The 27,999-nt window shown below is 47.5% G+C and overlaps 1 protein-coding gene across 2 annotated transcripts; it reads right to left on the minus strand.

Moving 5' to 3' along the window:
* Positions 1–193: 193 nt before the first annotated feature.
* On the minus strand, positions 194–27,956 carry ANKRD35 (ankyrin repeat domain 35). Of its 2 annotated transcripts, XM_053368900.1 has the most exons (14): positions 26,987–27,956; positions 20,044–20,174; positions 18,763–18,851; positions 18,045–18,109; positions 14,786–14,843; positions 13,331–13,401; positions 12,783–12,889; positions 11,796–11,980; positions 9,570–9,607; positions 6,271–8,622; positions 5,432–5,521; positions 3,874–3,939; positions 2,412–2,509; positions 194–927 (listed from the first exon to the last, which is right to left on the minus strand). In XM_053368900.1, exons 1-13 carry the CDS (start codon positions 27,023–27,025, stop codon positions 2,447–2,449), a joined length of 3,354 nt encoding a protein of 1,117 aa, XP_053224875.1. In that variant the 5' UTR covers positions 27,026–27,956; the 3' UTR covers positions 194–927; positions 2,412–2,446. The 2 variants fall into 2 exon arrangements, with proteins under 2 accessions (XP_053224875.1, XP_053224876.1); XM_053368901.1 differs by lacking the exon at positions 26,987–27,956 and having other exon boundaries at positions 20,040–20,165.
* Between the last annotated feature and the right edge of the window lie 43 nt (positions 27,957–27,999).

A 27,999-nucleotide genomic window follows, 5' to 3' on the forward strand; every position in this document is an offset into this window, starting at 1 on the left:
AGATGGGCCCATGGCCTGATCCAGCTAAAAGCTCCTCTCATGTTCACTCTGCCAGAGACTCCAGGCACAGGTTATCCTGTCTAGTACAGGTTACAGTGTCGGACTACTAGGACCTGAGTTCTAATCCACACTCTGGGTGACCTTAACCTCCACTCTACACTTGTCTTCCCCAATTTCTCTGTTCTCTTTTTGTTTCTTATCCCTACCTAGAGTCAGGGGGTGTCCTACTAATATTGATCAATTTTTTAAAATAAAAAATAACATTTTCTTTTTATGGTTTATAGCATGGTTTTTATTTTAAATAATATGTGGGAGAGGGCACCATGCTCTGTTCATTGCTTGCGGCCTCTAAAGGTCTTAATCTGGCCATGTATGTTGGGTCTTGACCCCAGGGAGGGAAAACCCTACTGGACCGAGGACCACTGTCAACTGTGTGGCTGCAGGGGGCATCTCGCCATCTCTGACACCAAAATGCCTCGGGGCTAAGGCCCATCGCCCTGGAATAAGCCAGTTTCAAGATGGGGATATTGATTCACTTCCCTTATACTCTCTCTTTTACCCCCATTGCTCACTCTCCTTTCTGTTCACCAGCCCAGCCCATATTCCCCATTCTACAACAATAATTTAAAAAGAAAAATGTCAGGGGGTGGGGGGAGACAGAGGAAGATATAATACTATTTTACAAAAAAAAATTCCCAGTACAGCACATGGGTGGGCATCACGGTATGGAATCTTTGCTCCCTGCTGCAGAGATTTGCCACTTGGACAACTCCGGAAATCAAAGCTGACCTCTGGGAAGAGGTGTGTTTGTGTGTGTGTGTGTGTGTGTGTGTGTGGACGGGTGTCTTGATGCTAGAAAGGTGCAGGAACCACAGGCCAAGATTCTTCTTGCCCTCCTGGTATTTGCCTCTGCCATGGAATGGAAACCTGGAATGAGAAAATGATTCGAACACTGTGAAGAACCAAACATTGAAAATGTTACAGAACACCTGAAAACGCCATCTTGGTAGTCACGATAACCCCAGGGCTAATTGTTCATTGCTGCAAGAATGAGCTCACATGTGTTAATCTGCTTTGAAGCCTTTGTTAGTTGGGAGAGGAGAGGCTTCTTACAAGCTGCCTGCCAGCTACTCCCTTATCTGAGAGATGGATGAGACAGTTGGGAAGGGGCCTCTGAGCCAAGGGTGCATTAATTGGGCTACTGATGCCAGCCTACATAGTTTGCTTGGTGTGTAAAGGTAAAGGGACCCCTGACCATTAGGTCCAGTCGCCGATGACTCTGGGGTTGCGGCGCTCATCTCGCTTTACTGGCCGAGGGAGCCGGTGTACAGCTTCCAGGTCATGTGGCAGCATGACTAAGCCACTTCTGATGAACCAGAGCAGCGCATGGAAACGCCGTTTACCTTCCTGCCGGAGTGGTGCCTATTTATCTACTTCTACTCCATGCTTTCGAACTGCTAGGTTGGCAGGAGCAGGGACCGAGCAACAGGAGCTCACCCCGTTGCGGAGATTCGAACCGCTGACCTTCTGATCAGCAAGCCCAAGAGGCTCAGTGGTTTAGACCATAGCGCCACCCGCTTGGTGTGTAAGTAATGCTTAACATATTAGTGCTTGGCAGACAAGTCATGACGACCTCTCACTGCTGCGGTGTCCAACTCGTGTCTGTAACGGCACCGAGGCTTTGCAGGTTGTGTTGTTAAGATGACACTTTTCTTTAATAAAGGGCGCTTTTGACATCCTTTGGTATCCCTGCACCAAGCCACTTTGGGCCTGTGGATCAGCACAATCGGCGTAGGATTCATGAGCTTTGCAGCAGAGCTGTCTCGCCTCTTGGGGGCAGCACTTGCTTGGAGGTCCCGATCTTCATTTTGGAATCGATTCCTAACCCAATGCAGCAAGAAATCTGCTTGACTACATGGGAAGGAAATGAACTTTAGACGGGCTCAGAAAGTATTCTGAGTGCTCTGAGCATGTTCTGTGGGTGTGCAAAATAGCTCCCCCCCCCTCTCTTTTTGACTAGGAGTGGGATCTTTGATGGTTGGTGGCTTCTACAAGCTACCAGAATATTACTATTACAGTGGTACCTCGAGTTACAAACGCCTCAGGTTACAAACGCTTCAGGTTACAAACTCCAATAACCTGGAAGAGTTACCTCGAGTTGAGAACTTTGCCTCAGGATGAGAACGGAAATCGTGTGCCAGCGGCGCAACGGCAGCAAGAGGCCCCATTAGCAAAAGCACACCTCTAGATAAGAACAGTTTCAGGTTAAGAACGGACCTCCGGAACGAATTAAGTTTGTAACTAGGGGTACCAGTGTACTATTATTACTGTTGTTATTATTATTAAATTGCATTGCATTCAAAGGGCACAGAGCAGTTCACAACCAAAAAAATACATAACAACAATCTCACATGAAGGGGAAGTGGGAGGCCTGGAAATTTGCCAGTCAACCGTCGTTTGTCCTCAGGATCCGTAGCAGCATCGCATGGACTTCCTCGTCCATGAAACCCTGAATTGGAGAAACAACACACGTCAGACCCTGGGAAAATTCACCAGCATCTTAGCTGAAATTTCTCCCAATAATCACTTTTCTGCATTTATTTATTTTATTGCATTTGCAGTCCATCTTTTTCTCCAGGGAGCTCCAGGTGGCACACTTGGTCCCCCCCCCATTTTATCCTCACAACAACTCTGTGAGGTAGGTTAAGTTGAGGAGCAGTGACTGAGCTCAAGGTCACCCAGTGAGCCTCACTGTCAAATGGGATTTTGAACCCTGGTCTCCCAAGTCCTAATAGTCTGCCACTCTAACCACTATACCACACTATATGCCGTTTTGCCTAATGCAGACATGGCAAAGTGCCTTTTGGTATGTTATTTCCTTTTTTTATAACAGTTTATTAATTTTCAAAAATAAAATTCTAAAATAAAATATAAAAACAGTATAAAAACAAAACAAAATGAATCAATTATGACAATTCAGATCATACATCTTAACTCAATTGACTTCCCTCCACTCCCCCTCTTCGTTCCATTGTATTAACTTATTCATGCATGTTCCTAGAGCCTTATATTCTTAATAATCCAATCTTAAAACCTTATTCATCTTAATACAAGTAACATTTAGAAGTTCTACTAATGTACAAACCTATAGATTTACTGGTATGTTATTTCTATTAAAATATGTGGCCTCCCCCGATACATGCAATGTTTGCAACACATCTATTGACTGGGAAACTGCACCCAAAAATCTGGAGAAATGTGAATTTTGAAGGATAGCGGAACAGTACTCATGTATTGTTCCATAACTGTCAATTAGGTACCTTAGCCATTCATTATGGACTTCTCTTCTATCTCTACTGCTGGCAAGAGATCATGTGACCGGATGCTCCTCCCAAAATTACAAAAACAAGCACATCCCCACATATAGAGGAAACTAGACATCACAGAGGGACATTTCTAGCTTAGTTTTCTTTTCCTGACATGCCAGAGTTCTATATGCCTTTTTCAATAATAAAAAATAATCCCCATCTGGGAGTTTTTGAAACATGCAATCCAGATCTGCTGAGAGAGGGGGTTCAGTAGAGGAAGGTCTGCTGTGTGCATAGATCAGCCCTTATCCTTCTGACTCTGTATGGTATACAGCAGCCTTCTCCAACCTGGTGCCCCCAGCATGGCTGGGATGGGTGGAAGTTGGACTCCAAAACAGCCGGAGGGTTGGCATGGGAAGCAGAGGTTCACTATTCCCACTGGAACACCATCCCCTGTCCCCCCAAAGTTATTAAGTTTCCAGGGGTCCACCTCTTGATCCCAGACTCTGGGAAGGAATATCTCCTCCACTCAAGGCTTAGGGACAAGCACCTCTGAAATGCTTACTTGGGCTGCGTTGAGCAGGTGTGTTCTGTAGATGGCTACAATCTCTTGGTGGTTCTTCTGGACAACCTGAAATACATATGAGTAAGTCGGTGAAATGAAGTCCACAGACATTCTGCTGGCAGAAAAACGGTGGGGGACTTCAGGAGCAGGTTGCACAACAGCCTAAACTACCTGACAGTGTTGTCGTGGGGATTAAATGAGGGGAGAACCATGTATGCCACCTTGAGCTACTTGGGGGAAAAGGTGAACTATAAAAGTAATAAATCAATAACAGCAGGGGAAACAGGATGGGAGCAAAAAAGGAGGAGGAAGAAAAGTGGTGGTTTAAAACAATGGGAGAGGTCTGAATAGATTGGGAAGGGAAGAACATAGAGGGGCTGCAACTAGGGTTTTTAATTTTATTTTAAGGAAGTCTTAACAAGGAGAAATAGTGGAGGTGGGTAAGGTAAAGGTAAAGGTACCCCTGCCCGTACGGGCCAGTCTTGACAGACTCTGGGGTTGTGCGCCCATCTCACTCAAGAGGCCGGGGGCCAGCGCTGTCCGCAGACACTTCCGGATCACGTGGCCAGCGTGACATCGCTGCTCTGGCAAGCCAGAGCCGCACACGGAAACGCCGTTTACCTTCCCGCTAGTAAGCGGTCCCTATTTATCTACTTGCACCTGGGAGTGCTTTCGAACTGCTAGGTTGGCAGGCGCTGGGACCGAACAATGGGAGCGCACCCCACCGCGGGGATTCGAACCGCCGACCTTTCGATCGGCAAGCCCTAGGCGCTGAGGCTTTTACCCACAGCGCCACCCGCATCCCAGTGGAGGTGGGTAGAACACAGCAAAACCTTAACTCCCTTTTCGCTGTACCCAGTCCTCGTTTTAAACCTCCATTTTATTCCTCTCAGTGTAACCTCCGGTTTCCTCTGCTCAAACCTTTGCCATTACAGTGGTACCTCTGGTTAAGAACTTAATTTGTTCCGGAGGTTCGTTCTTAACCTGAAACTGTTCTTAACCTGGAGCACCACTTTAGCTAATGGGGCCTCCTGCTGCCACTGCGCCACCGCTGCACGATTTCTGTTCTCATCCTGAAGCAAAGTTCTTAACCTGAGGTAATATTTCTGGGTTAGCGGAGTCTGTAACCTGAAGCGTATGTAACCTGAAGCGTATGTATCCCACGGTACCCCTGTATTTAAAACTACCATTTCCCCCCGCTCAGTGTGTCTCCATCTCTGCTCAACTCAAACCTGAACCTTGGTCTCTCCTAGTCCTCATGTAATCTCCAGAACAATTATGTGAGGTAGGTTAGGCTGAGAGGTGATGTCTAGCTCAAGGTCACCCAGTGAGATTCATATGTGAGTGGGGATTCAAACCCTGGTCTCCCAGGTCCTAGTCCAACACTACTCCAGTGCATTATAGACAGACAGACAGACAGACAGACAGACAGACAGACAGACATTAGATGATAGATGATAGATAGATAGATAGATAGATAGATAGATAGATAGATAGATGATAGTAAGCAGTCTCTATAAACTGAAATAATTTGGGGACGATGACCCCCAAGGCTCACTTCATTCTGCAGCTGGAGTCGGGCACGTTCGCTGCGCAGATTAAGAACTTCGCTTGAAAGCTTCTCCGTTTCCTTCAGCAACTTCCTGATCTGAGGGGATATGATAAAACAGGTGGCATCCAAGTCAAATCTATTGCAGGGAATCCCTGAGCAGACTCCTCAGTCTTAGTCTTCCCATCTATAGGATGGGGTAATAACATTGTAAGGGGGCTGGACTAGATGATCCTTGGATCCCTTCCAACTCTACAGTTCTACGTTTCTATGACCTTACCAACAGGGTCACTGGTGCAGACTGGTCAAAGTTAATGGTATATTTCTAATAATGCTAACAATAATATTTGTTCCCTGTTCCCCCAAGATGGCCCTTGCAATTCAGACAGGCCCAGTGATGCCAGGGGTTCCAGTGAAGTTATCGCACAGATCTTTTCTAATTCCCCGCTTGCTCCTTTGATCTTGACAAATTTACTAGTTCTGCTAAAAATATGACCAATTCTCACATATTACATTCATTCTTAAAAGCATAAAAACTCAGCTGTTATTGGGCACCTCATACCCTTGAACTGGGCTAGCCAGTCATTATAGGAACAGCTGTTTCAGAATCTGGGCTTTGATATATTTTTTGTGATATAACGTTATTTACATATCTCCATAAATAAACAAGAACTGGTGCCTGAGATGGGATTTCCCCCCTCTTCCCTCCCTGTCCCTTCCCCTTCCATGTTGTGGGCAGGGACTGCTTTGCTTTAACTGATTCTACATTAGCCAGGTTGGACACAAATAATAAAGGCGTAAGGCCGAAAGGGGTGAGCCGCCCCAGCCCTCAAAATTTCCCCTCCTACCTTCCCTTCTCTGTCCTGGCAGGTCCTCGCCAGCTCTTCCATCTTCCTATTCATCTTCTCCATCGCGCTTTCCATCATCTGGGACTTCCCTCTCAGCTCCTCCACCTCCTCCTCATGCTCAACAGCCTCAGCGATGAGCTCCTCGTTCTTCTGCTTTTCAGAAGCAAGGTCTTCCTTGAGGCGGGAGCACTCCCCGCTCTCTTCCTCGTATTTCTCCCGAAGGGCGGCCAGCTCCTCTCCCAGGGCTTGCGCTCTGACGGACAGCATGCCACGGACTTTCTCATGCTTCCTGAGGGCCTCCTCTTCCTCCTGGCGCAGTTCGGCCATCTTGGCGACGAGGCGATCAAGCACCTCCTTCAGCCGGGCGGCCTCCTTGTCTCTTCCTCCCAGGGAGACCTGGACGGCTTCTAACACTCCTTTCAGCTCTTGCAGGCCTTCCTCCAGCTCGCTCATCCGCTGCCTGACCTTCAAGTTGTCTCCGATGGCATCCGAGGCCTCGGAGGAGCCTTCCCGCCAGGCCTTGTCCTCTGCCACGGATGAGTCAAGGCCGTTGGCAAGGAGGCTGCGGTCCACCTCAAGGGCGTGGCTCTCCTCCTCCATCTCGGACACCAGCTGCAAGGCCTCATTCTGCTTCTTCACCACGTTGTCCAGCTTCCAGTGCAGCTCCTTCAAGATGCAGCTGTCGAGATTCTCTGGCCTCAAGTGGCCGGCCTCTTTGGACATTTGCCTCAGGAAGGTGTCCCTCACGGATACCATCTCCTTCCTCTGGGCCTCCAGCCTCAGGCGCAGCTTCCTCGATTCCTCGCTCTCGGCCGAGAGCTGCTGGTTCAGAGAGTCCACCGTCTGCTTCAACTCTTCCACCAAGCTCCCTGGTGTCTCTGCCTCGGCAGGTCCATCTTTTGGAGAGCACAAACTCCTCAGCTGCTCCTGGAGCTTCTCCCTCTCCCTGCTCAGCTCTGCCAGCTCCTTCACGAGGCTGCCGTTGTTCTGCTTGAGGTCCCACACCTCCTTTTCCAGGTCGGAGCTCTTCCGGCAGGGGCGGGCCTTGTTTTCTGCCACCTCAGGCTTCGGCCTGAGCTTGACCTGCCCGGAAGAGCCCTCAGGGAGCTGGCTCTTGCCTTTCTCGGCTTTTCCCAGTTCCTCAGGGGCTTTGGCATCACCCGCGGGCAGCTTCTCCTCATCCTCCATGATACCATTCTCTTCTTCTCTGTGATACCCATTCCTTTTGGCCACAACTCTCGACCCAGAGGCCAAGATGGCTTCCCGGAGAGGCCTGGCTTTCTCCAGGAGAGCAAAGTTCACTTGCTCCAACTTAGCCAGGGCTCCTTCCAGACCCACCACAATCTTCTTCCAGGCGGACACACTCCTCTTGACCGCCCCCGATGGCACCGCTTGGTACTGCAGCTTGCTCCTGAGGGCCTCCTCTGCCTCCCACTTCAGGGCCTCGTTCTCGAAAGCCACCTCAGCGTTCTCCCTCTGCACTCTGGCATATTCTTCCTCCATCTCTGTGAGGAACAGGGACAGCTTCTCCCCAGGGGGGAGCCCAATCTCTTGCTTCCCCGCCTTCTCACACTCTCCCAAGTGCTTTGCCAGCAGCCCACGCAACTGCTGGTTCTCACCCTCCAGCTCCAGCGTACGGGCCTCCATCTCCTTCAGGGTCCCACTCTGGGCCTTCTTCTTTGCCTCATAGACGCTGATCACGGCCCTCATGTTCTCCATGTGGCCCTCCATCTCCTGCACCCTCCTCGCGGCACTCTCTTTTTCCTCGAGGGCTGCCGCAACTTCGTCCCGGAGGCGCTTCAGCTCCTCGTCGCGGCGTTTCCCTTCTTCGGCCTCCTCCTCGCCAGGCCACAGGACTTTCTCCTCCTGGGCCATAGGGGCCTTCGGCTCCTCTTTTCCTGCTTCTTGCACGGCTGCCATTTTGGCTTGCTCTTTCTGAAGCTTCTCCTCCTCCTGCTGCTGCTTCCTCCTCTTCTTCAGCTCTTGCACTTGGGCGGCCAAGAGGTTGAGGTAATAATCTTCTTCCGTGGCATCGCGGCTGTAGCGTTGGCTCAGCTCCTCACAGCCCTGGCTCCCTCCGCCCCCCTCAGGAAGGAGCTGGTTGATCTCCTGCACCTGGTCCCAGACCCTCTCCTTTGTCACTTTGCACCCTTCCAAAAGGGTGTCGCATTCTTTCCTTTTCTGGTCCAACTGCAGTTCCAGCTGAATTACTTTCATCTTCTCGTCTCGGTACCTGCTCCTCCACTCCTTCAACTCAGGATCCTCCTCTTCTTCATCATCGCTTTGGTCCCCAACTTCACTCTGGAGGTTCAGGCTACTCACATCAGTCTCTCTCCCGCTCTCAGATGGAACCTGGAGGCACAACCCAAACCAATGCATGAGCTAACTGAGAGGCAGAAGGTTTTGACCCATCTGCAACAGGTACACATGGCTGCAAGGAAGGGGGTGTTGGTTTCAGTACCATGGATAGCTCCTTCCTTGGAGATGTGCCCCCAGGAAGAAGCTGTCTGTGGTACTGAAATCAGCAGCCAGTGGTCAGTGAGGCCAAAGACACAACTGAGCAGATAAATTAAGGTAAATTTTACCTTTGTACAGTTGACTAGTTTGTATTCTCCATCCAGACAACCAATAGGCATTCATAGAATCATACAATTGTAGAGTTGGAAGGAACCCTGAGGGACATCTAGTTCAATGCCATGTAATGCAGGAATCTCAACTAAAGCATCCATGACAGATGGCCATTAATAATAATAATAATAATAATAATAATAATAATAATAATATCAACTGGCCTTTCACTCTAAACTCCTAGGGTGGGTTCCAGCAATTAAACACAATATTAAAAACAGTTTAAAACAACTGCAGAAAAAATGTGGGTTCAAAAAAATATACATTTCAAGTGTCAAAGGCCAGGGTAAAGTATTAAGTATTTGATGAAAGCTGTATAATGAAAGTGCCAGGCACACCTCGGGGCGGGGGAAGTTCTACAACTTAGGGGCCATCACAGAGGAGGCCCTCTCCCAGGCTGCCACTATCCCAAGGAGAAAAGGCTCTTTTTCAGGTATTTGGGACCTGTGTCATTTAGGGCTTTAAACACTAACGTAACCACCTTGAACAGGGCTTGGAATCAAACTGGCAACCAGATTTTTAAAACAGGGGTTATAGGAGATCTAAATAGCGCACTGGCCAATAATGCAACTAAAGTTTTGGACCAGCTGAAGTTTCCAAGACATCTTCAAGGGCAGCTCCAGCAGTTTCCAGGAAAAAGTTTATTAAACAAATAAGCACCCCCTTCTTACCTGTGAACCAGTCTCTGATGAATAATCGCATCCTAGTTCTGTGGAAGTTGAGAAAAAAAGGATTTTAGCGGAATTATATTCCGGAAGCGCATATCCCCAAAGCACTTTGTTTGCCTACCTCTGCCCTGAATTCCTTCTATCCAGGTCACAAGATAGGACTCAGATACTGGTAAGCAACAAGAAAGTGGAATGAGTAAAAAAGGTTATTGCTCTTGGACAGTTAACCACATTATAACTAATGCTTCCGGTTATGTGAGTTGGACCACCTTGATCATTGTGAATGAGTGGTCAAGATCAGGGTTGGGGAACTTCTTTGACCCCGAGGGCCACATTCTCTTCTGAGCAGCCTTCTGAGGGCCACATGCCAGAATTGGCAGAATAATGAATGTGCCTTTTACCTTTGTACAGTAGGTTGGTTTGTACACCCCCACCCTCTATCCTCCATCCAGTTAAGTAAGATACGTTTTACCAGAATTTAACAATAAATTCCTGCCAGACAGAAATGCAGTCTGAAGCAAGGCCGCTGAGGGATGCAGAGTCCTCTGGGTCAGATAGAGAGGCCTAGATGCGCCCCCTGCTTTGAGCCTTAGGGGCCCCACCCCTTCCGTGATCACACAAAGCCATTTGGGGTGAAGGGCCTTTTGTGGAGAGCGTGGTGCTAGAAATGTGGTTTTGCTATAATTGTGTACAGCTGAAAACACTGGCAGCATTAAGATAAATTCAATAGTGTAAACAAGTTTTGATGGATGCAATAATGGAATACTGAATGGTATAGTTTTTGTAAAACAGAGAAGAAGGAAAGTCATTGATATCTTAAGGATGTATAACGAGTATTTTAAATTGTAAAACAGAAAACTTAATAAAATTGTATACAAGATAAAAAAGAAAAAAGAAATGTGGTTTTGCTGACTACAGTGAGTGCCTGTTTTCCTCCACTTATGCTCTACTCGTCATTTTGCAAACAAAATAGATATTGGTGCTTCCTCACCCATAGAAAACAGGCTTAGCGCACCTGATCCCACTTGCAAATGAACACTCCAGGGCTCATTCTAAGCTCCTAGCTGTTCCTTTGTGGCCACACCCATACCTGCCACATACCTGACATCACATTTGACATCAGGTGTGGGACAAGTGGGTGTGGTTTGTGGCGAATGACCTCACAAGTCAAACTGAGACCCTTGCCGGCCTGAACTGACCTGAATCTCCCTAGCTGTACCCTAAGGAACCCTTGCTACCCCCAAGAATAGTGGAAGAAGCTGTCCTGTCACCTGTGTTGAATTAAGATCCAACCACTTGTCTGACTGTCTTCAGTACATAACAAGAGACGCCATATTGTCCATTGGTTAAGAAGCAACATGTTTTGGACCAGCCTTGGAACACCCTGGTGAGAGGCCCAGGAGCTTGGGAGGTGCAGATCCGGACGCTGGGCAGGGGGTGATTGGGTTGTCCAGAGAAGGTCCTGCCTCAGTGTCTTTGGATGCCCCGAATGTGTTAGCAGACCCGCCTGATGTGATTCTGACACCATGTCCCACCAGGAAAGCTCTTGTGTCCGAGGCCACATCAGATAGATAGGTGGCAATAGAACATGGCGACGGTTGTACCCGTGCAAGGAGATCTAGTCTCCTTGCAGGAGTGTCTGCTTTCTTGCCCAATCACATGCCTAGGGATGACCTCCCTAGGCAAATGACTGTACCTGCTCCGCTGTTCAAAAAGGGTACTTGGGGTGGAGTGCATATCAAGCATTGGGCGAATGTCTTAGTTTGCACTTAGCCATATGCCTTAGAACTCTGCTCTGAACTTTGCCACCAGCATGGTGTGGTGGTTAGAGACTAGGACTTGGGAGACCTGAGTTCAAATTCCCACTCGGCCACGAAGCTCATTGGGTGACCTCAGCCCAGTTGCTGCCTCTTAGCCTGACTTACCTGACAGGGTTGTTGTGGGAATTAAATAAGGGCTAAGGCCCGGGACAGACCAGGGTTCAAGTCCCCCCCCAACTTGGCCATGAAGCTTGCTGGGCGACACTTGGGGTCAGTCACTGTCCCTCAGCCTAACCTACCTCGCAGGGTTGTTGTGTGGATTAAATGAGGATGGGGAGAACCATCTAAATAAATAGAACCTGCACCATCTATGTCTGGGCATTATAGTGATTTTGGAACCGAGTCTCTGGCAATGACCCAGCTGAGAGTCTGAGAAGCCAGGACACTGGCCAGTCAACCGCTCCCTTACCTTTTTTCTTCCACTTCTTCAGGGCAGTCCGGACCAGCCGCCTCAGCTTGCGATTCTTGGCCTGCGTGGCGTAGTAGAGGGAGTCGTGGCCTGTCTTGTCAAGAAGCGTCACATTGGCCTCATTCTGCAGAAGCAGCTCAGCTGACTCGGTGCTTCCACTTTCACAAGCAAGGATGAGAGCCGTCCTGTGCAGGAGCAGAGGACAGAAAGATAGGTAGTGTGGTGTAGTGGTTAGAGTGAAGAAGTAGGGCCTGGGAGAGACCAGGGTTCAAATCCCAACTCGGCCATGAAGCTCACTGGGTCTGACCTTGCACTCAATCACTGCTCCTCAGGCTAACCTACCTCACAAGGTTGTTGTGAGGATAAACCGGGGGGGGGGGAATGACGCTGCATGCCACCTTGAGCCCCTTGGAGCAAAGAAGGTGCAACAGGCATGCCGGAAATAAAAATAAATAGCCTCCTCACAGGAGGAAAGGCAACAGAGATATTTCAGCTGGGTTGTTCAGGAGATCATTAGCAGGATATGAATCAGACCAGTGAGTGTGTGGAGGGGGAAAGGGTTAATACCCCACCCACTGCACTCATGATCTTGACCCCCCCCCATCTGCACAATTTGAGGGAGTGGGTGAGGGGGAGATATATAAAGGCAATGCTGTTTGGAGATATAAGGGTTAAAGTGATAGAGTTTGCACCTAGAGACAAGGGATGGACCACAGGGAAGGCTAGAGTAATCTGTGCAGGCCATAACCCAGCCAGAATAGCTATGCAACAGGCTAGCTGCACCTGGGAAAATGGTACAGCTGTTTCACTGAGTTTTTAAAAAGTGGGATTTTCTGAACTCCTGGGGATGGGAGGAATGAAGGTTGAACAGAGAAAGTATGAGCAGGAGATTTACTGTTGTACTGTTCATGACATCCAGCTGATGTCCCATGAGAAGCACAGCTAATCCCCAAGAGATGCCCTGTGTTAAAGACTCCAGAGACTCACTTTCCATCTTTATCAATGAGGTCAACCTTGGCCCCTCTCTGCAGCAACTGGGAGCAGATAGCAGGCTGGTTCCCCTGGGCAGCGATCATCAAAGGCGTCCGTCCATTCTGGAGGAAAAGCATGGAGAAAAGAAAGGAGATGCTTGGAATCTTGCTTTGTGGTGAAAAGCCATTTAAAATTAAGAATAGTAATAGCTATAACTATATAACTTCCAGCTGTTTGAGAGAGGGGCAGCTGGTTCTGGAAGACCCCCCCCAAGAAACTATCAACAGCATTTGTAATTCACACTGGCCCAATAAGCTCCATAACAGATGTCAAGATTCTAGCCCTCAGTGGGTAGAAGGACCAGCAGCAACTTTCGCAGCACTGCAGGGCTGTTGTGTTGCAGCTGGACAAGGAAAAAGGCAGGAGAGACTTCTCTTGAGTGTCCCCCCCCCTTCATTAAATTCCTAACTATGACTCATAGCTGCACCAAGTCTGATACTACCATGGATCCATTGCCCCCAGATTTTATTTTGATATACCAAGCAGAGTCTGTTCAGACGTACATTGTCCATGACGTCCAGGAAGGCCTCTTGATCACACAGGAGCAGCACGCTGGAAGCACACCCGGAGATGGCTGTTAGCGGGCGATTTTTAAAAGTGGAAGAAAGCAAGGGTTAAAAGTCAGGGCTTTTTATACCATATGCATAATAATATATACATGCAAATAACATACATATTTCGATAGCAGTTTTATCCCTGGCCAGCTAGCACTCTCCATACTATAAACAATACATCATACTTGTTTTAAAAATCTGAGAAACACCTATTTCTTTAGATCCGGCACTGGTGACTTTTAAGTTTGGATGGCTGCAATGCGCTTTATGTGGGGCTTCCCTCGTGCTTGACCCGGAAGCAGCGTTCAGTGCAGAATGCTGCAGCGTGGTTGCGAGACGCTGTCTGCATGCAGCACTCCTGCTCAGAGAGCTGCATTGGCTGCAGATTTATTACTGGGCCAAGTTCAAGATGTTACTATTAGCATATAAGACGCTTAACAGCTTGGGGCCAGTTTACTTGCAGGATCAGCTTATCCCACTCAACCGCTTTGATCTGTGGAACTGCCACTGCTACAGGTGCCACATAGTACCCATTCCACATTTGTAAGAAATTGGTCTTTTAGCATGGCAGCACCCATATGTTGGAACTCCCTGCCTGTTGACATTGGGCAGGCACCTTCACTGTACTCTTTTCAGTGCCTGCTGAAAATATTTTTGTTTAGGGAAGTGTACTCAGACATTCGGCTTACCCACACTTACCTTTTGCCCTGCTCTTTCCAGGCAGAGGTCTGTGCATTAAAGCTCTGTGTCTGTGGTTTTTGCTTTGTTTTCTCCCAGAGCTATCCCCACTCTTTAAAGCTGAATTGGAGCAAATGGCTATTCAGATTTTCTGTGGATTGCTGCTTGCTCCGACGGAGCTTCAAAGAGCAGGTTTTCATGGGGAAAGCTCCAGAGCACAAAAAAACCCCCCGATGCTCAGAAACAGATCTTTAAAGCACAGACTGCCTGGAAAGAGTGGGCAAAAGTGTGGGGAAGTCCACTGATGTGTTTTAATTTAGCCTGAAGCAAGTGCCTCACTACATGTTGGCAAAAGTTTAAAGGATACTTGTGCCCCAAAGAGTTGAACCAGGCTTCCTCAACCTCCGCCCTCCAGATGTTTTGAGACTACAATTCCCAACATCCCTGACCACTGGTCCTGCTAGCTAGGGATCATGGGAGTTGTAGGCCAAAAATATCTGGAGGGCCGAGGTTGAGGAAGCCTGGGCTGAACATTCTTGCAAAAGGCCTGAGCTGTGATTTGATGCTCCAGGCAGGAGGGAGGAAGATCAACTTTAGCACAGGAAGTCTCCCATGCTGAGAAGGATCCCAGGTTTCCTTTGGGGTCTGGCTCAAGGATTTGATTATTGATTCAAATGCTACTCCCCTAGGTGACCTCCACCTGATTTGAATCATTTAAGGACTCACCTGCCCAATGTAGTGGTGTCCGGTTCTCCCCATCTACACAGTCTTCATTGGCTCCATGCTGCAAGAAAGAAATTGTTGTTGTTTTTTTAAAAAAATGCATTTCAGAGTAGCAACACCCCCCGCCCCCAAACAGCAGTGTCACAAACCAATTCAGTAAAATCATAGTAAAATCTGAAGGAGTGTCTCCACCCCCATCGTTCTACCCGGACACTGAGTTCCAGTGCTGAGGGCCTTCTGGTGGTTCCCTCACTGTGAGAAGCCAAGGTACAGGGAACTAGGCAGAGGGCCTTCTCAGTAGTGGCGCCCACCCTGTGGAATGCCCTCCCACCAGATGTCACAGAGAACAACAACTACCAGACTTTTAGAAGACATCTGAAGGCAGCCCTGTTTAGGGAAGCTTTTAATGTTTGATGCATTACTGTATTTTAATATTTTGTTGGAAGCCGCCAGAGTGGCTGGGGAAGCCCAGCCAGATGGGAGGGGTATAAATAATAAATTATCATCATCATCATCAAATTGTAGAGTTGTGGAAGGGATCCAAAGGGTCGTCTAGTGCTTTTAAACCCTCATGGGGAGGGAGTTCCACAGCTCAGGGGCCATCACAGAGAAGGCCCTCTTCCTGGCCAACACCACCACCCTGAGGCTCTCAGAGGGCAGAGGAACCACGAAAAGGGCCTCCTCTGCCAGCCTCAGCATCTGAGATGCAAAATGTATTTCCATGGAATATTCTGATGGTCCAGGTTGTAGGACGCAGCATCCATCTCATTGCAGGAAACGACAAGCACATCATACATGCTCTGCATGCATTGATGCAGATTTTGATTTATGGACACATCCTAGTGCCAAAGGTTTCCACCTTCTCCCCCCCCCCCCAATATCTAGGAACAGCAGGAATTATGTCTGGCTTCAAGAAGAAAACGCTTAATCAGCGACTCTGTTGCTCTCCCCAACGTGCTGTTTAGAGAGGCATCGCTGGCACAGAGACGGGTACCTGGGCCTCTATGACCCGGAGGCTACTCAAAGGATGATAAGCTGCCAAGCAGGAATCCCTCTGCTTTCCTGATCTTCACATCAACACACCCTTTTCTCCCTTTTTGCTGTAATGATTCTCAATGCAAGATTTCACACCCCACCCAGCTCTTCATTTTCCCCTTTGCCTCCGTGTTGAAACTGCCTCCCAGGTGTGCCTTGCAGAATCACAGGGAAATGATTAGGCCCAGAAATTATTCCATCACTGTGAGGGCGGCTGTTTTCAAGTGGTGTTGATTATCGTTAAAGATCAGGCAGTAATATTATAAAACAAAGAGCTTTATTTAAAACAGCGGTGACAGCTTGGGGCACGCAGACAGATGACAATCGGGACAGAGACCACAATTCCTCAGTGGCGGATAGAAAAAGTTTGCCTCTTCCTTCCATCTATTTTCCTTCACTTTACTGCAAGGTTTGTTTGATTACAGGCCTTTCAGGCTCAGGGATTTAATATTTGATAACAAATAAAAACGAACGAATTTATTTATCCACCACCCTCAGAAGTTTGAGGCTATGGGGTGTTGACCCAGGAGAGGCCTTCTCTGTGGTGGCTCCTCAGTTGTGGAACTTTTATTGCATGGAGCTGTGCCTGGCACCTTCACGGTACAGCCTTTGGCAAATGCTGAAAACCTGGTTTTTGGCACTTGAGATGCATATTTTCAGGACCCACCCACCCAGATTGTAGTCTGTTTTAACTGTTTCTAATTCTGAATTTTAAATTGTTGAAACCAGCCCTGGGACCTGCTAAAATGTATCATTATTTTTTTCAGAAAATGCAATGAGAGCCTTCTGGCTTCCCATCAGCAGGGCCTATTTTGCTGTTTTTAATAAATCATACACCTCTTAGAGAATTTTAGGTTTTATTATTAAGGGCAGACATGGACCTGGTTTGTGCATTTGCACAGTGCAAATGTGTGAATGTCCCAGAGAAGAAACTGTGGCTCCATTACTTCTCTGGTCTTCCTGATGTCACCCTGCTGGGAGCCAGGTTTTCTGGGGCCTTATGGTTTGTCTCATAACTAAACCACAGGCCCAGGTTTTGCTCAGCCAAACCATGTCTTAAGCTCACAGGAGCAGGACTGAAGGTGGGATTATGCAGCTGCGGCCTCCTCTCTAAGGACCCTCACACTTGTGCTTTCACACTTAACCTTGTGTAGACTGAGCCACTGAAAATGAAAACAAACAAAAAAATACTGGTCTGCTCTTGATCATTTACAGCAGTGGTTCCCTAAAGTGGGTGGTAGCGCCCCCTGGGCCCCATGGGGTTACCTGCGAGGGGGAGGCAAGAAAGTGGGGGAAGGAAGTGTAGCGGCTTCTGGAGGTGTAAATGACTCCCAGACTTTGAGAAGCAGTGTCACTGGATCAAGTTGAATCTATTTTGTTGAACTAATTAAACTAAATAGTTTTAACTGGATTTTGAATCAACGTGCAATTAGTTGCTACCGTTTTGCATTTCATTGTGTTATTATCTTCCTTGGTGGGTTGTAGGAACTGCTATTCTGAATACTGTAATGCTTTTTATATATGCCCGCTTACCTGGGAGTAAGTCCTGCTGGATTCATTGGGGCTTATTTCAAAGTATAGCTGCACAAGGTTACACTGTTCTTCATGTGCTCTTTTTATATGGTTCAGCACAAGGTAACACATGGGGTTGCGGGGTGGGCAAAAATCTCAGGCAGCAAAAAAATCCTCAGCCCAGCCCCTTAGGTCTGCACAACCTGTCACCCCCACCAAGCTGAAAGCTCCCTCTGCACACCCCCAGGCAGACTCTCTTCTTTGCACCTCCCATGTTTCAAGGCTGAACCACTGGCACAAAAACCACATTCAAGATTAAAGCCTGCCTCAACATTAAATCCTTGTTACCCCTGATAGAAAGGAACATAGGACCATAAGAAGAGCCTGCTGAATCAGGCCAGCGGCTCATCTAGTCCAGCATTTTGTTCTCACAGCGGCCAACCAGATGGCTGTGGGAATCCCACAAGCAGGATCCGAACACAAGAGCCCTCTCCCCTCCTGCGGTTTCCAGCAACTGTCATTCAGAAGCATTTTATGCCCCAGAACATGGAGGCAGAGCACATCCATCCTGGCTAGTAGCCACCCATAGACTTGAGTTTGTCCAATCCTCTTTTAAAACCAACCAAGTTGGTGGCCACTGCTGCTTCCTGTGGGAGGGAGTTCCACAGTTTATCTACGTGCCGCACGAAGATGTAAACGTGGGTGTCCTATTTACCTGCAGAAGGACCTTCACGCACTGAGGCTGGCAAGCGATGGTGGATAAATGCAGGGCAGTGCTGCCTAGAAAGACAGAAGGAAGGAGAAGTCAAAATATGACAAACGGTGGCGGAAAGGGAAGAGCCAGGCCTTTTCTTCCAGGGGAGGCTGGGTGTGCCGTTGTTGAGACTCTGCTGGAGCAGATTCAGAAACAAAGTGGTAACTCTGCCCTTGATGCTTCAAAAGCACTTGGTGCTTACTTGTGGATTGAATCAAAGGCAGCAAAGGAGAGTGCTTTGCAACAGCCACTCTCCACTTTGCTAGGCACTCGCAGACCCACCAAGCCAAATTCCCCTTCCCTGGCTGAGAGGCTGGACAGACAGTCTGTTTTTAAGGCCCGTGACCCATCTAGTCCAGGATCCTGTTCTCACAGTGGCCAAGCACCCTCTCCAGAGTGCACAAGAGCCCTCTCCCTGCCTTGTTCCCTGCAACTAGGGTTCAGAAGCTTTGCTGCCTCTGACTGCATTCCCATTGTGGCTGGTAGCCATTGAGAGCCCTGTAAAGAAACATCAAAACGGATTGAAAAGCAACATGGTTTTGGAACAACTATACTGTATCCCACTTCTTATCCAACGATGTTCTCAAGAATATGAGATTGTGTGGGTTTTTAATCTTGTGGGAGGGTGGTAAGCACACTCGCTCCCCTGTTACAGAATCGCTCCCCCTATGACACCTACCATCGTCATTCTTATCATTAACATCAGCCCCATGAGACAGCAGGATGGTGAGGCATTCCGTGAGGCCCTTGGAGGCCGCCAGGTGGAATCTGCAAGGAAGAGGAAAAAGCAGGATCTTGACAAGAAATATTTTCCGGATGTCTCGTAAACTAAAAGTACCCCAGTGGGTAGCTCAGCCAGAAGAGCGTGAGACTCTTGATTTCAGGGTTGTGGGTTTGAGCCCCACTCTGGGCAAAAGATTCCTATATTGCAGGGAGTTGGACAAGATCATCCTTGTGGTCCCTTCCAACTCTACTGATCTTTGAGCAGAGCTCAAATGACCATTTTTTGATATACGGGGTGGTTTTGTTTCTTCATGCGATCAGATTGCCGTTCAGTGCCATCGGCATATGAAAATGTCTGGCTCATTTAAGGCTATGTAGAACATTTATTCTCAACAAGTGAGGAACTCACAGGTGGAGAATACTTTTATTTTGTATGGATCTTTATTATTTGTAAAGGGAATCTTTGTTATGAGTTAATACTTTATTATCCCTTTGGAGCTGCGCTAGATCTTTGGTACTTTTGCCCTTCTGGGCTGTGACGTTTTATGGTTTAAATCTTTGGTTATTTTTCTTGTTGTATTTTTGTTATGTTTGAACTTTTGTTCATTAATAAATCAATAAAAAAGAAAAAGCAGGATCCTGAACCAGGCAGAGCCATTCTTGGTTCCCCTCTCACCCCCCCCCCCAAATCCATCATCAGCTTTAGACAGTGAAATAAATCATCACCAGCAATGCAATCTGCTAAAACTTCTCCACCTCAGGCTCCTAATCACTTCAGTTTTCACCAAGCATCAATTTAGTTGGCTAATCATACTATGATCAGGTGTCAACACTGAAAGCAGCTGTTTCCTTGGATCCAGAGGCATGTGCTTATTAGCCCACAGAAACAAATTTGCATGTGCTAAATATATAAGTACAGTGCAAATTCAGGACGTAAATGTTGCAGGAAGCCAGCTGCCTAATTTCCCCTCCAGGTCACCTCCTTCCACCCCTCCTCCACCCCTCCCAATTAACCTCCGTCTCCAGGGCTCAGTGGTAGGTGGGAGTGCAGGGGAAGAATCACCAGGGCTGTATGCCCTGTGACATCATCAGGGGCTGCCCCTAGGTCTCAAGGTTTGGGCCCTGAAATCTCAGGGTCTGGGGTGCTCCTCACCCAGCAACCCTACCCAAGAGACCGCCTTGTCCTTTGCAGAGCCTGCGAACAAGAGGGATTATGGGGCAGGGAAAACTTACGTACGCAGATTGCCCCAGGGCATTCAGTTTGGTGGCTTTGGCTGTCTTCTTGGAAGCGAGGACGGATACGCGCCCCACGTCGCCTTTCTCAACAGCGTCAAAAAGCTTCTGGTCATGCTTGTTCCAGCTCTCTACCTGGTTGTCATGAGATAAGGAAAGCAGCCATTTAGTGTTGGAGACTTACCATGGAGCTGTTCTGTGCCAGAAGAGAGACCTGCTCCACTGAAATGAGCAAGGGTGAAAGTAAGCACAGATGTTGGCCATTCTGGAGGACTGGAATCGAGTCATAGAACTGTAGGGACCCCAAGGATCATCTAGTCCAACCCATCGCGATGCAGGAACCACAGCTCATCAATTTATAACCCTTTACAAATGAAAAGCCATAGCATCGCATTATTAAAATATAAATACAGTGGTGCCTCGGGTTAACAACTTAATTTGTTCCAGAGGTCCATTCTTAACCTGAAACCGTTCTTAACCTGAGGTGTGCTTGAGAACCAAGGTATGACTGTATAAGCCAACATTAGTCATACTCAAGAGTAGACACATTAAAATCACTGTCGTCCTGATTTCAAGAGGTCTGCTCTAAGAATGATAGGGAATCTGACCTCTTAATCCTGACTACCGGTTGTATAACACCTGCTTATCAACCTCCCAAACAATCCTTGAAACTGTTGTTCAGTGAAGAGATAGGACCTGTGATTTCTCGACCACGTTCCCATCTCAACAGCATTACAATTCCCTGAAAATCGGGAATTATTCTTAAGCCAGTTAAACTTGAAGAAAATGTCTTAATCAAAACATTTCCTCTGATGACAGCTTGCACTTTAAGTTAATGAATGTTATCTGGGGAAATACAAAAACATTGAGGAAGAACTTTCTGAAGGTAAGAGCCCTTGGAAGTTGGTAGTTTCTCCTTCACTGGAGGTTTTTTTAAAGAGAGGTGGGTGATTTGGGATTACAGTGGTACCTCGGGTTACAGATGCTTCAGGTTACAGACGCTTCAGGTTACAGACTCTGCTAACCCAGAAATAGTACCTCGGGTTAAGAACTTTGCTTCAGGATGAGAACAGAAATTGTGCAGCGGCGGCACAGTGGCAGGCCCCATTAGCTAAAGTGGCACCTCAGGTTAAGAACAGTTTCAGGTTAAGAGCGGACCTCCAGAATGAGTTAAGTTCTTAACCCGAGGTACCACTGTATAGCTGTGATTCCTGCATTGCAGGGATCTAGTTCAGTGACCTTTGGGGATCCCTTCCAACTCTACAATTCTGTGTTTAAGTAAAATGAATGGAAATGGCTACATTAAAGGCATAAGGCATAGCTGTCAATGTTTCCCCTTTTTGAAGGGACATTCCCTTATTCTGAATAGGATTCCTCGCAAGAAAAGGGAAAAGTTGACAGCTATGGCATAAGGTATATCATACAGTGATAGAATGTTGTTGTTGTTGTCAGGAGGAATACCCTCCAAAAAATTCTAGTAATCAGGGAAGACAGGAGATCCCTTCTGATCTAGAGGAAGATCTAGGGAGAGCCATGGACTCCACGTTGCTTAGTAACCGCCATTCAAGCCAGTAATAAAAGACGAAAGAGCCTCAAAGCTGGAATGCGGAATGTGGAAAATGTTATTTTTATTTCATCGCCTGGCTCCATCCCACACAGGACAGGTGGCCGACGGCCATTCTCCTTTCTCCCATGACAGCCATTCTTTTTGCAACATCACACGCTGCCTCCAAGCGGCTTGGCAAATTTCCCAGAAAATATATACTGTAGTTAATTGCCCTGGAATAAGTTGCCTTGGGAAAGCGCAGGTCTAAAAAAAAAAAAAAAAAAAAAAAGGTGGCATGAAGCTGTTCAGGAGGCAACAGGGATTCAGGCAGCAGTGCAAAGATAGCCTTTGTTGAGATGGATATAGAGATCTAGGCATTCACAGGCAGCCTCTAGCTCATTTCTTTCCAAGGAAAACAGGGCTCCAGTCTGGCAAAACTTAAAAAGGGGTTCAATGACACACACACACACACACATCCCTAAAGGTAAGAAGAGAGGGAGATTCAGGATAGAGCCCCTTCTGCCAAAGATAACTGAATTGCAAAGTTGGCAGAGACCCCCAAGGGCCATCTAGTCTAACCCCCTGCAACGCAGGAATCACAGCTAAAGAATCCCGGACAGAACACCGTTCTCCAATGAAGGAGAATCCATATATATAAAAGGCAAAACCCTGCAGCTGCCCGGGCAGGAAGTCAAGCCAAAGAAAAAAAATTAAGGCTTTCTTTTGGGGTGTCGTGCTTTTGGTTAAAAGGTTCACTTGTCCCTTCAGTTTGGGGATTTTTATTTTAAGCAGATCTGTTTCAGCAGCTCCGTGAAGATGGGCAAATAATGTGCTTGGAGACAATCCTGTTCTGAATGCCGTTGCTGACGGAGCAACACGCCCAGAGTTTGCGGAGGGCAACATTTCACAAGGGCCACACACCCCGCTGTTGCTTAAGTTCTAATTACGCTGGGGAAACACAGTCCTCCTACAAGATACAGCTGGGACCTTTCACTCTCAGTTCTCTCCATTCCCAGAAAGGCAAAGGGGAAGTCTGCTTTCGTTAGACAATTATGACTATTAATAGATTTGCTTTCTCTCTCTCTCTTTTTTTATGTAAAGTTTTAATTTCATTTTATAATGAATATAAAACAGGGAGAAGAGTTATAAGAACAGGTGAAAATTAAAAGGAAAAAACAAAAGCGTAAAACAAGCACCTAGAATGATGAATTAGAATGAATAAAATAGCAAAGTAAAGAATATCAGGGCTATCTGATTTTGATCACGTCTACTTCCATATTTGTCAGGCTTGTGTTGAGGGTTGCCTTGAAAATGCTGGCTCTGTTGCATATATAACTAAAGAATGCCAAATCATATAAAATGTGCTTGAAGAGCTCTAGTGCTTGTAAAAAACCCCCCCTCAATTTCTAAGTCATTTTCTCCACTATAGCTCCTATGCATTTGCTTTCAACCTGCCATTTCCTCCAGGGCAGTGGTGGCCAAACTCGGCCCTCCAGATGTTTTGGAACTACCATTCCGATCATCCCTGACCTCTGGTTCTGCTAGCTAGGGATGATGGGAGTTGTAGTCCCAGAACATCTGGAGGGCCGAGTTTGGCCACCACTGCTCCAGGGGAATCAGGATAGCGTGCAGAGCTCCCCCTGCTTTTGTCTTCACAACAACCCTGTGAAGCTGAGAGGAAGCAGCTAGCCCAAAGTCACCTAGTAAAGTTTTGTAGCTGAGTGGGAGTTTGAACCCAAGTCTCCCAGTACTCTAACCATTGCACCACAACTGCTCTTGCTAAGCTGCAAGGTTCCTGAGAACTTATCCCAGCTGTTTTGCTTCCCCACAGAAATGCCCACCTGCTGAATTTTTGCCTGTAAACACAGCTGTTTAAGGTATGGGGCCTTGCAAGAACAAAAAAATGCATAAGGCAGATACAGAGAAAGGCTAGGGTGATGTACCTTCTGGAGAAGAGAAGGTTTTAGATTGGTGCTGCTTGTCATTTCAGGCAGCTGTGGGGCAGACAGAGAATCTGCGCTGGCTTAAATTCTGCCTTCTCCCCAGCTCTCTTTAAAGGCACAGGAGCCAGGTCCTCTTTCAAACCAGGCCACCGCTATTCAGGGTGAAATTATAAGATATTTTCCTCTAGAGAAATGTTAGCATGCACCGACATTTCATAACTGCTCTTCCAGTTCTTAAAAAAAAAAATGCACAACAGATATCGTAAATTCTAGGAACCATAAGCAGGAAATGCAATTTGGGCAACCAAAGGATTCCTGAGCATGTGTAGAGAGCTCTCCGTCGTGATCAAAAAACACAAGCAGTTGGTGCCCATTTGGGATCCAGGATAAAGATGTTCTGAGAGAAGACTTTGTAGTCTTCTTGAACCCTTCAGTCTCTGCTGTCTAAGTCATTGGACAGGTCCCTTGGTTTCAATAATAAAATTTTGGTAAGATGTGCAGATGTCAAAAAGTGAAGGAATGTGCCTTCGCAGGGCTGATGATCACCCGATTTTATTTTGTCTCCCCATGCAAAGAACAAGATCAGCCCAGAGAGCTGACGTCAGAGCAGTAGATAAGCTGCCATGACCAGGCCTGTTTGTCAGGCCTCGAAGTCACTTTGCTCAGGGCCAATTTCATGCTAAACGCAAGTCGTCCCCAGGAGTGGATACACCCCAAAGGCAGGATGGAGCAAGACTGAGCAAAGCCTCATGTCAAGAAAGGAATTCATGCTGAGACTTCCAGTTGGTCATGCTTTGCTTTGAACTGAGTGTGTGTGTCAGCCTTCCCATCGTGGCCTCACCTGAGCTGGGACTTGTTATTGATTGATTGATTGATTGATTGATTGCATTTATAAGCTACCTTTTCTCCCTCGAAGGAGCTCAAGGTGGCTTAGCTGGTTCTGCCCCTTCTCATTTATTCCCCACAACAACCCTGCGAGGTGGGTTAGGCTGAGAGAAAGTGTGACTGGCTCAAAGTCACCGAGCGAGCTCCATGGCCAAGTGAGGTTTTGAACCCTGGTCTCTCAGGTCCTAGTCTGACGCTCTAATCACAACACCACACTGGCACAAGGACTCAGATCAAGATCCTGTGGAATGAAGAACAGTGCGTCTGAACACGTGCAGAGTGCCTTTCATGCACCACCTATCTCCAGCCTGCTCCTAGGAATCTGGGAAAACGACTTGCCGTCATATATCCCCAATGTTCTGCACAGACAAGAGCAATGGTTTGCCCTGAAAGATACCTCAGGCCTCTGTGAAGTAAGGTTGCTAACTGACCAGGAAGAACTACAAAAGCAGACATGCTTGCTCTTAAAGGCACAAGAGCAACTTAATCAGGATAAACCACCCAGTAAAGTTTTTTATTATTATTTGTCGCATGGAGACAGACACAATTACCTATTATTATAGTAATATCATCATCAGGCCAAGTGGCCCTTTAAGGAACAGGAATTGATTAAAACGTTGGCAACCTGAATGGAGCCTCTTTTTAAATGAACAAGAAAAGTGTGACACTGTGCTTTATTGGAAACAGCCACCCACACGTTGCACGTTGTTATATTATTAAATGCATGGCCTGTTTATGCAGCCAGGAGTTATTGGCTCCACAAACCAGACGCCCTGTCCTCTGCTGATATCCCTGGAAACAATAAAAGGAGACTGGCCAAGTAGTTTTTGAGAGAGGTTGTCACTGGTTTGTCCTGAAGGACACTGGTGCCTCAGCGGGAGAAACTGGTTTACAAACGCAACTCGTGTCTAGAGCTGTCAAGTCAGGAGCATCCTAGACCCTGAATTGCAGGGCCCAGCCCAGCTCTTTTCCTCCCTCCGCACTTCCATCACTGAGCCTTGGAGATGGAGGTTAATTGGGAGAGGGGAGCCGAGGACAGCAGACCCTCCCAGAGTGTCTCTGCTACAATTGGCAGCCGGGTCCTGCCAGGCTGAATCTTGCATGCTGCCTGCACAATCCCAGGTTCAGACAGACCTTGATCCTTTCTCTTCCCATCTCTGCATGATTCTGTCATTATTCTAGACTTGGAAAGAGGGCAGAGGCTGGTGGCTTACCCAATCTGGACCTTCTAGATCAAACCTTTTTTGGGGGGGCAGGGGCGCCCCTTTGATCCATAAACTCATCTCCAATGCCTACCACCCTACCCTATCAAAAGCATTATTTGCACGACCCACTAAGGAAGATAATAATACAATAAAATTCTAAATAGTAGCAGTTAGTTGTGCTTTTACTCAAAACCCAATTCAAACTATTGAGTTTAAGTAAGTCAGTCAGTTAACCCCACAGTCTCCCACTGGTTCATCCAAAGGTTTGCATAGTCCTCACTCACCAATCGGCAAACGCTGCCCCACAGAAACTAGCCTCCGGGTTGGCGAAACTTACAGCTAGGGTGGCAGCAGCTTATGCCCCTGCTGCAAAAAGAGGTCAAGAGAAGCCGCCATTTGGCATAACATTCAAATGGGTTAATTTGTATGCATAGCGATGCAGATATAGATAATGACTATATAAATATAAATATAGAGATAATTAAAAGAAATGCAATACAGTGGTACCTCAGGTTAAGTACTTAATTCGTTCTGGAGGTCCGTACTTAACCTGAAGCACCGCTTTAGCTAATGGGGCCTCCTGCTGCCGCCGGGCTGCCAGAGCACGATTTCTGTTCTCATCCTGAAGCAAAGTTCTTAACCTGAAGCACTATTTCTGGGTTAGCGGAGTCTGTAACCTGAAGCGTATGTAACCTGAAGCGTATGTAACCCGAGGTACCACTATACTTCTCCCCATAGTACCAGTGTGGTGTAGTGGATAGGGTGTTGGACTATGATCTGGGAGACCAGGGTTCAAATTCCTATTTGGCCATGAAGCTCACTGGGTGACCTTGGGCCAGTCACACACTCTCAGCCTAACCGACCTCACAGGGTTGTTGTGAGGATTACATGAGGAAGAAAAGAACTATGTACTGTACACCCATTTGAACTCCATGAAGGAGAGATGGGTTATAAATGTAATAATAAGTAAACAGTGGGAAAGGCTGCACTCAGTGATCTGTATGCTTGCCTACTCAGGCTGCTGTTCTCCAGGTGCTGCTAACAAGCACCACAACTACCTGCTCTTCTTTTCTAAGGTTCTTCAAGCCAGACTTGGCCTGGACAGACCTTCAAGTGGAGGATTCATTGAAATGGAGGGCAAGTTGGACACATGGCCATTTTCCTTACGTCTTGTTGCTGAACAACATGTGCATGCGGGATGGGTGTTTGTTCTATGATAGTCTTAAAGGAAACGTACTCTGCCCATGCTCAGGAGTACTCTTTGTTTTGCCACCTGCCTATTCCACACAAACTTTTATTTCCAAAATGAGAGCCACTTGCAAGCTATCGGAAACGGAGATTAATAACCGAGCAGCGCTCGGAACTCACCGCCACTTGATTGCTGGAACAGGAGAACATCTTCTTCATTGCTGCAGCAGCTGCTCCTGCTTTCTGCCGTCTCCAAACACGAGTGAGATGAACCACATTCAAACCATCTCCGAGAAGAGGCCCGTGGTCAGGAGGAGAGGAGTCCGTCTGCTCAGCCCAGGCGTCAGGCCTGGATGAGAAAAAGAGGAACCAGCAGAGACATCCATGGAGCTGGAGCCCCAGAGAAGCTCCTGGCTGGCTGCTGCTGGAGCCCAAAGAGGTGTCTGGCGGCGTCCAGGGAGCGTTTGCAAGCAAAGCCCTGTCGGCCCGCAGGCCTCACCGCACGAAACCTTGGTGCCCACCCCCAGCACACCTGTTTCACAGTCCCAGGTCTGGACTTGCCTGAGAGAGAGACGCTCTTTGCTAATCTCGCTTGTCTCCTGACTTTAAAAGGACGGAGGTTCCCGCCCCGCCCTCTCCCTCGAAATGATGGGTGATTTTTTCTTCTTCTCACGTTCCGTCACCAAAGAGGCAAAAGCCGGAGCCCTTCAATGATAGCTTGTTTACCTTTGGGCAACTCGCAAATGATAGAAGCCACCCTTCCTCCAAGAAGCTCAGCTGCGTCAATGAGTTTCCCACCCAGCTCCGCTTCCGTTCGCACAACAACCCTGCAAAGGAGGCTGAGAGAATAGTGCGTGGCCTAAGGCCGCCAACGAGCCTTGCGGCTAAGCTGAAGTGTTTGAATTTGGGCCTTCTCCACCCTAGTCCAAAATCCTGCTCATTTTCACTGTGTGTTGATGTTCTCTGACTGTATTTACAGACCTATTTCCCCACTTCCCCACTTCCTATCACTGTCTCAATTTTTCACTCGGTTTCTTAAAAGACAGGTGCCAGGCCTGTCAGGGAACCAGGCCTTTAGATGAAAACTCAGCCTGCTAATCCCAAACATGTTCCATCTGCCCATGATCAGAGACACTATTTCTTTTGACTGGTACAATTCCTTCACATTATATTATTATTATTATTAATTAATA

Source organism: Podarcis raffonei, chromosome 16, assembly GCF_027172205.1.
Source record: "Podarcis raffonei isolate rPodRaf1 chromosome 16, rPodRaf1.pri, whole genome shotgun sequence".
NCBI classification, from domain to species: domain Eukaryota; kingdom Metazoa; phylum Chordata; class Lepidosauria; order Squamata; family Lacertidae; genus Podarcis; species Podarcis raffonei.